We start from the raw sequence: 8,144 nt of genomic DNA, 5'->3' as shown, positions 1-8,144 counted from the left end.
GGTTGACAACTCCATTGTGTCCTCCTCCCAGAGCGCTAAGAACCTTGGCGTGATCCTGGACAACACCCTGACGTTCTCAACTAACATCAAGGCGGTGTCCCGTTCCTGTAGGTTCATGCTCTACAACATCCGCAGAGTACGACCCTGCCTCACACAGGAAGCGGCGCAGGTCCTAATCCAGGCACTTGTCATCTCCCGTCTTGATTACTGCAACTCGCTGTTGGCTGGGCTCCCTGCCTGTGCCATTAAACCCCTACAACTCATCCAGAACGCCGCAGCCCGTCTGGTGTTCAACCTTCCCAAGTTCTCTCACGTCACCCCGCTCCTCCGCTCTCTCCACTGGCTTCCAGTTGAAGCTCGCATCCGCTACAAGACCATGGTGCTCGCCACGGAGCTGTGAGGGGAACGGCACCTCAGTACCTCCAGGCTCTGATCAGGCCCTACACCCAAACAAGGGCACTGCGTTCATCCACCTCTGGCCTGCTCGCCTCCCTACCACTGAGGAAGTACAGTTCCCGCTCAGCCCAGTCAAAACTGTTCGCTGCTCTGGCCCCCAATGGTGGAACAAACTCCCTCACGACGCCAGGACAGCGGAGTCAATCACCACCTTCCGGAGACACCTGAAACCCCACCTCTTCAAGGAATACCTAGGATAGGGTAAGTAAGGGTAAGTAATCCTTCTCACCCCCTCCCCCAACAAGATTTAGATGCAAGTGGCTGTTCCACTGGTTGTCATAAGGTGTATGCACCAATTTGTAAGTCGCTCTGGATAAGAGCGTCTGCTAAATGACTTAAATGTAATGTAAATGTAAAGCGTTGGGCCAGTAACCAAAAAATTGGTGGATCGAATCCCTGAGCTGACAAGGTAAAAAAATCTGTCATTCTGCCCCTGAACAAGGCAGTTAGTTAACCTGCTGTTCCTAGGCCATCATTGTAAAGAAGTATTTGTTCTTAACTGACTTGCCTAATGAAAACAAATTATGCAACGAGAGGTGTGTCATTAAATACAACATATGGAAATGTTTGTGATCAAGACAGGCTACATGGCTTGTGCTTTTGTGGAACACTGAGATGTATAAGAAAGCATTCAAAGTTTGAAACACGATAACACATAAACGAAAACTCAGAGTTAAGCTAGCTATATTTTCACCTCTCAAGATAAAACATTTACAGTTTAACATCACAGCTTTTATAAGTGTTATTTTAAACAGTTAAATGTTATTTTACAAACTGTTCTGTATGGCCATGGTATTACTGTGGATTGAACTATACTGTTACTAAATTTAAACTTCCTGTACATCAAACCTTAATGACACATGTTAATTAACAATAAACAAAATGTGAGGATATGCATACATTTATTGGTATATAAATCAATATTGTGAACAACATCCTTTTCAAATGAACTAAAATATTATGCCTCGTCAGCTCAGTGAGGAAATATTTGTGTGAGGAAATATTTGCCTCCTCCATTTTTATATCTTTTAACACTAAATATCATTATGTTCAAGGTGTACCAAATATTTCAATACACACAAAGTGTAACACCATGACAGTGTTGACAATTCAAATCAAGAATTATGTTGAAATTAACCATAGACAAAAACAACATCAAATGTGATTTTAGATCCTGAGATCCTGTCACATTCGTCGTATGAAGGAGACCAAGGCGCAGCGTGCATTCTCTTTATTAAAAGAATTGAACACCGAACAAACAAACAAAATAACAAGCAAAAGGTGACGCTATACAATAGTGCTGACAAGACAACTACACATAGTCAAGATCCCACAACTAACAATGGGGAAATGGCTACCTAAATATGATCCCCAATCAGAGACAACGATAAACAGCTGTCTCTTATTGGGTACCATCTCAGGCCAAAATAGACATACAAACACCTAGATGACCCACCCTAGTCACTATCATGCCCCAACCAACACTGAGAAAAACAGCTTACTTTGGTCAGAGCGTGACAGTTCCGCTGAAAACATTTGTAATTGGGTAAAAATGAAACCATAAAAAATGTCAAAGAGAAATGTCACTCAAATGTGCAGTAAAATAAAAATAAAACTTGCTTAATGCATTATTCCCTAATAAAATAGGACATATTTTACACTTTTGAAACACACAAATGATCATATTTGTGTCATATTACACATTTAAGAACATATTACACATTTAATGTAATAGCATTTATATCAGAGATGGGTAACTTTGATGAGGGTGGGGGCCACAAAAAATCTGAACTAATAAGGTGCCGCAGTTGCTCATGGGTCTGCGTACCCATTCGTGCATACGTAATTCAGTTAATTTAGAGCAATTCTACACATTTTGCCATGGGTGTAGAGAAAATGTTGCCGTTTTAAAACAAGTTTGCTGCAATTCTACAGATTTTGCAATTCGACAGATAAAATATTGAGCATTTTTATAACTAATTTCCTGCAATTATACACATTTTTCCATAGGGTGGAGAGAAATGTTTGCAGGTTTTAATATTATTTCTGAGTGAGACTGACTAACAAAATCAGATGTCTCTTAATGACAATAAGTGTAACTAAATTCATACGTAAAAAATATATGTATTTATTTATAGAGTTGTTGAGTTATACTTGAGGGGACACCGTTTGGAATTATGGTATGCTGAAATACAACCTGTAGTATTTTGAGAGAATAAATGCAATTTTTTTCTTCTTCTGACAAATAGATAAAAGGAAATGATCTGGTCCCATGTGAAATCTTTCCTCTATAGCTGTATATTTAAAGAGGAGAACAAAAACACCTGTCTTCACAGCCTAAGTTCTGCTGTGGCACTTGGATCTGTGAACATGTGTTGGCCCTGTGCTTTTTCTCTTACGTAGATGTCTCTTTTCTACAAGGCTTTCTTCCTGCTCTTGATCTGATGAAAGCACGACCACCTCAGGATCGAACTTCTCAGGTGTTACTATTTTGCTGTGTCTTGTGGATTTACGCTGGGGCGTGGCCTTGGAATTGGGTGTGGTTGTGGGTGTGGCAGTTAACCTCACTCTCAGAACTCTCGTTAAAACCACTGGAGCCTCCTCTTCCGCAGAGCTCTTCAGCTCTTCCTTCTGAGTTGGAGCAGCTCTCTTTTCCTCTACCTCCATCTTCTCCCCCTCCTCTTTCTCCTCCTCCTCATCGTCTTCTGCCAACTGTAAATTAAGGTTGTCCACCTTGACCGCGACTCCATTCTCTGCCTCTGTCTCACCGCTCTCTACATTTTCCATACCATTCTCCTCAATAGTTTCTTCTTCCTTCTCTGTTCCATTTTCCTCAGGCTTGACACCACCCTCAGCCACTGAGGCCACTTCCTCCTCTTCTACTACGCTTGCCTCTTCTGCCATTACCTTATCAACCTCTTCTTCCACCTCATCTACCGCTTCAGCTGTTTCTACTTCAGCTGCCTCTTTTGATGTTTCTGTAGTTTTCTCCTCTGTGTTCTCCTCTTCTTCCTTCTCATTGGTTTGCTCTGCCATAACCTCCTCTGGCTGATGTGTGATTGCTTCTTCTTTTGCCTCAGGAGCACCACTGTCTGTGTTTCCTTCGTCCTCTACCATCGCAACATCTGCCTCCATCTTATTCTGTTCCACCATTTCCTCCTCCACTGCTTTTCCTTCCTCCACAGCTTCTGGCACAGGTTCAGCTGCCTCCTCCATCTTTTCAACCCCCTTTACTTCCTCTTCCTCAGGTTCTTTGCAAGCTTGTTTGGAGTTGCATCTGGGTGTGGCAGGAGCAGATTTTCTTCCTCTCCTCAGAATGTTGGCTCCTACTACCAGTGCCTCTTCTTCCTCCTCCTCCACATTTTCCTCCACAGCTTCCTGCACAAATTCATCCATCTCTTCAACCTTTCCTGTCTTCTCCTCTTCCTCGGCTTCTTTGCCTCTTCGCGTGGACTTGCGTTTTGGAGGAGTAACAGAAACGCTTTTTCTTCCTCTCCTCGGGGATCTTGTTTCTACAACTTTATCCTCTTCTTCCTCGGGTGGTAAGGCTTTCTCCTCATCCTCAACCGGCTTTTCCACTACTTCCTCTGCTACACTTTCCACCTCTGTTGCCTCCTCCACTTTTTCTGACTCTTCTACCACAGTCACCTCAGTTGTTGCTTCTTCCACTGTTTCTTCTTCCTCAACTGTTGCTTCAACCTTTTCTTCCTCTACAGATTTAATTTCCTCCTCAATCTTTTCTTTTGCCACTGTCTCGTCTTTCACTGGTGAAGTTTCAGGTGCAGCTTCTGCTTCCTTCTCCTCCTCTACCTTTTCCTCTTCCTCAGTTGTTGCTTCCTCCACATGTTCTTCCTCTATCGCTTCTGCCTCCTCAACCTTTTCTTCCACAGTAGCAGTTTCAGCTGCAGCTTCATTTACCTTTTCCTCCTCCACCTTTTCCTCTACAGCTTCAGGCACAGGTTCAGCTGTCTCTTCTACCTTTTCTTCCTCCCCAGGTTCTTTGCGGGCTCGTTTTGATTTGTGTCTGGGTGTCGGGGCAGATTTTCTTTCTCTACTCTGAACTCTGGCTTCCACTACTGGTGGCTCTTTTTTATATCCATTTTCCTCTTCTGGCTCATCCTCCTTTTCTACTTCATCGGGTTGTTTGCCTCTTCGTGTGGACTTGCGTTTTGGAGTCGGAGTAGCATGAACACTTTTTCTTCCTCTCCTCAGGACTCTTGTTTCTACAACTGGAGGCTCCGCTTCCTCCTTCTCCTCTGGTGGTGACGTCTTCTTCTCTTCCTCAAATGGCTTTTCTACCACTTCATCTGCAACACATTCCACTACTCGTGCCTCTTCTTCCTCCGCTTTTTCTGCCTCTCGTATCATAGCAACTTCCTCTGCTAGTTTTTCTATAGCTATTTCAAAAACTGTTTCCTCTTTCTTCTCTTCATCCACTTTTTCCTCTTCAGTTGTTGCTTCATCCACCTTTTCTTGCTCTATGTTTTTTGCTTCCTCTTCCACCTTTTCTTCCACAGTAATAGTTTCAGCTGCAACTGCAGCTTCAGTTTCCTCAATTTTTTCCTCTTCCACTATCTCTGTTTCTTTCTCTTCCTTCATCTTTTCCTCTTCCTCGGTTGTTGCTACCTCCTCCCCCCTTTCTTCTGCAACACTATCCTCTTTCACTGATTCAGGTTCAGCTGCAAATTCAGCTTCCTCTTCCTCTTCATCTACCATTTCGTCTTCCATTATTTCAGTTGCTTCCTCTGCCATTTCCTTCTCCACTGGTTTTTCTTGCTCCACTTTTTCTTCCTCCTCTATTGCTGCTGTTTCCTCCACAGGTTTTTCTTTCTCCTCCCTTTTCTTTACATAATCCAGCATAGGTTCAGCAACCTCCTCTACCTTTTCCTCCTCCACCTCTTCCTCAGGTTGTTTGCTGCCTTGTTTGGATATGCATCTGGGTTTGGCAGGGGCCGATTTTCTTCCTTTCCTCAAAACTCTGGCTTCCACTACTGTTGCCTCTTCTTCCTCAGCTGCCTCTTCCTCATCTGGTGCCTCCACTTTCTCATTTTCCTCGGGTTGTTTGCCTTTTCGTGTGGACTGGCATTTTGGTGGAGTAACTGGAACACTTTTTCTTCCTCTTCTCAGGACTCTTGTTTCTACAACTGGGGTCTCCTCTTCCTCCTGAGGTTCTGTGGTTCTCTCTTCTTCCTCAACTGTTGCCTCCCTCTCCATTTTTTCTGCCTCTTCAATTACCTCTGCTAGTTTTTCTCCCATTTCTTTTTCTGCCTCTTTCTTCTCTTCCTCCACTTTTTCCTCTTCCTCAGTTATTGCTTCTTCCACATTTTCTTTATCTGCGTGTTTTGCTTCCGCCTCCACTCTTTCTTCCACAGCTGTAGCTTCCTCAATATTTTCTTCATCTGCTGACTCCTTTTCTTCCTCCACAATATCTTCTTCCTCTATTATACCTGCTTCATACTCCACCCTTTCCTCTGCAACACTCTCTTCCTCCACAGTTGTAGCTTCAGCAGCAGCTTCCCCTTTCTCCTTTTCCTCCGCTATTTGTGCTTTCTTCTCTTCCTCCACATTTTCCTCTTCCTGATTTGTTCCTTCCTCTTCCTCTGCTTTTTCTGCTTCCACCTTTTCTTCTGCAGCACTCTCCTCTTCCACTGGTGCAGTTTCAGCTTCCTCGTCCTTTTCTTCCTCTTCTTTTTTCTCCTCCACAGCTTTTTCTTCTTGCACCGCTTCTGCCACAGGTTCAGCTGCCTCCACCACCTCTTCCTCAGGTTCTTTGCGGGCTCGTGTGGATTTGCGTCTGGGTGTGGCAGTTGCAGGGGCTGATTTTCCTCCTACCCTCAGGATTCTGGTTTCCTCTAATGGGGTCTTCTCTTCCTCAGCTTCCTCTTCCTCCTCTGGCTCCTCCAGCTTCTCTTCCTCAGGCTGTTTATCTTTTCTTGTGGACCTACGTTTCAGAGTCAGAGCAGCAGGAACCCTTTTTATTCCTCTCCCAAGGACTCTTGTTTCTACAACTGGAGCATCTTCTTCAGGTGGTGAGGTCTCCTCTTCCTCAGATGGTGAGGTGTTATTTTCTTCAACTGGATTTTCTACCACTTCATTTGCAACAAATTCCACTTCTCTAGCCTCTTCTTTCTCCTTCACGTTTTCTGCCTCTTCTACCATAGCAACTTCCTCTGCTAGTTTTACTATAACTGTTTCCTCTTTCTTCTCTTCGTCCACTTTTACCTCTTCCTCAGTTGTTGCTTCCTCCACCTTTTCCTCCTCTATGGTTTTTGCTTCCTCCTCCACCTTTTCTTCCACAGTAAGAGTTTCAGCTGAAACTGCAGCTTCAGCTTCCTCTATTTGTTCTTCCTCCATTATCTCCGCTTCCCCCTCTTCCTCAGTTGTTGCTACCTCCTTCACCTTTTCTTCTGCAGCACTCTCCTCTTCCGTTGATTCAGGTTCAGCTTCGGTTTTCTCCTTCTCTTCCTCCACATTTTCCTCTTCCCCAGTTGTTGCTCCCTCCTCCACCTTTTCTTCTGGAACACTCTCCTCTCCCACTGGTGCCGTTTCAGTTTCCTCTTCTTCCTCCACCATTTTTTCTTCCACTATTACAGCTACCTTCTCCTCTGCCATTTCCTTCTCCACTGGTTTATCTTGCTCCACTTTGTCTCCCTTCTCTATTGCTGCTGTTTCCTCTACTTCTTTTTCTCTCTCTACCATTTTATCCACAGAATCCAACACAGGTTCAGCCACCTCCTCTACCTCTTCCTCGGGTTGTTTGTGGCGTTGTTTGGATTTGCACCTGGGTTTGGCAGGGGTAGATTTTCTTCCTTTCTTCAAAACTCTGGCTTCTACTACTGGTGCCTCTTCTTCCTCAGCTGACTCTTCATCTGGCGCCTCCACTTTCGCAGGTTGTTTGCCTTTTCGTGTGGCCTTGCATTTTGGTGTAGTAACTAGAACACTTTTTCTTCCTCTTCTCAGGACTCTTGTTTCTACAACTGGAGCCTCCTCTTTCTCCTCAGGTGGTGTGGTCTTCTCTTCTTCCTCAACTGGTTTTTCTACTGGTTCATCTGCTACATTATCCACTGCTGTTGCCTCCCCCTCCACTTTTTCTGCCTCTTCAACTACCTCTGCTAGTTTTTCTACCGTTTCTTCGTCTTCTTCTTCTGCTTCCACCTCTTTCTTCTCTTCCTCCAATTTTTCCTCTTCCTCGGTTATTGCTTCCACTACTGGTGCCTCTTCTTCCTCAGCTGCCTCTTTCTCCTCTGGCTCTTCCGCCTTCTCTTCCTCAGGCAGTTTGCCTCTTCTTGTGGACTTGCATTTTGGTGTTAGGGTAGGTGGAACGTTTTTTCTTCCTCTCCTCAAGACTCTTGTTTCTACCACTGGAGCTGCCTCTTCCTCCTCAGCTGGTGAGTTATTCTCCTCTTCCTCAGCAGGTTCCTCAACTACTGGCTGCTCCTCTTCCACTCTCTCCTCCTCAGCCTCAACAGGTTTCGTGAGACGAGTGGATCTTGGTCTGCCTCTTCTTTTTTTCCCCTCCTTCGAGGATTCTTCGGCTGTTTCTTCTTTGTTCTCTTCTTTGTCTTCATTGGTTCCTGCCACCTCCTTTGGAACCTCCTCCCTCTCCTCCTCCTCCTCAATCTCAGAGGACACATTATCAAGCTCAATTGCTATGTCCTCTGTGGCTATGTCAACGACATCCTGTAAAT

The 8,144-nt window shown here is 44.6% G+C and overlaps 1 protein-coding gene across 1 annotated transcript in view; it reads right to left on the bottom strand.

The window, feature by feature from the left end:
• Positions 1-1,672: 1,672 nt before the first annotated feature.
• LOC118394112 (trichohyalin-like) overlaps positions 1,673-8,144 on the bottom strand; it is a 28,624-nt gene continuing 22,152 nt past the window's right edge. Inside the window, exon 12 of the mRNA XM_035787361.2 lies at positions 1,673-8,136. Coding sequence (XP_035643254.2) covers positions 2,794-8,136 — 5,343 coding nt within the window. The 3' untranslated portion in view covers positions 1,673-2,793. The remainder of the gene's footprint in view (positions 8,137-8,144) is intronic.

This window comes from Oncorhynchus keta, chromosome 14, assembly GCF_023373465.1.
Source record: "Oncorhynchus keta strain PuntledgeMale-10-30-2019 chromosome 14, Oket_V2, whole genome shotgun sequence".
NCBI lineage: Eukaryota > Metazoa > Chordata > Actinopteri > Salmoniformes > Salmonidae > Oncorhynchus > Oncorhynchus keta.
Note: the sequence above shows the minus strand (reverse complement) of the source record. Positions and strands in the feature narration are given on the sequence as shown.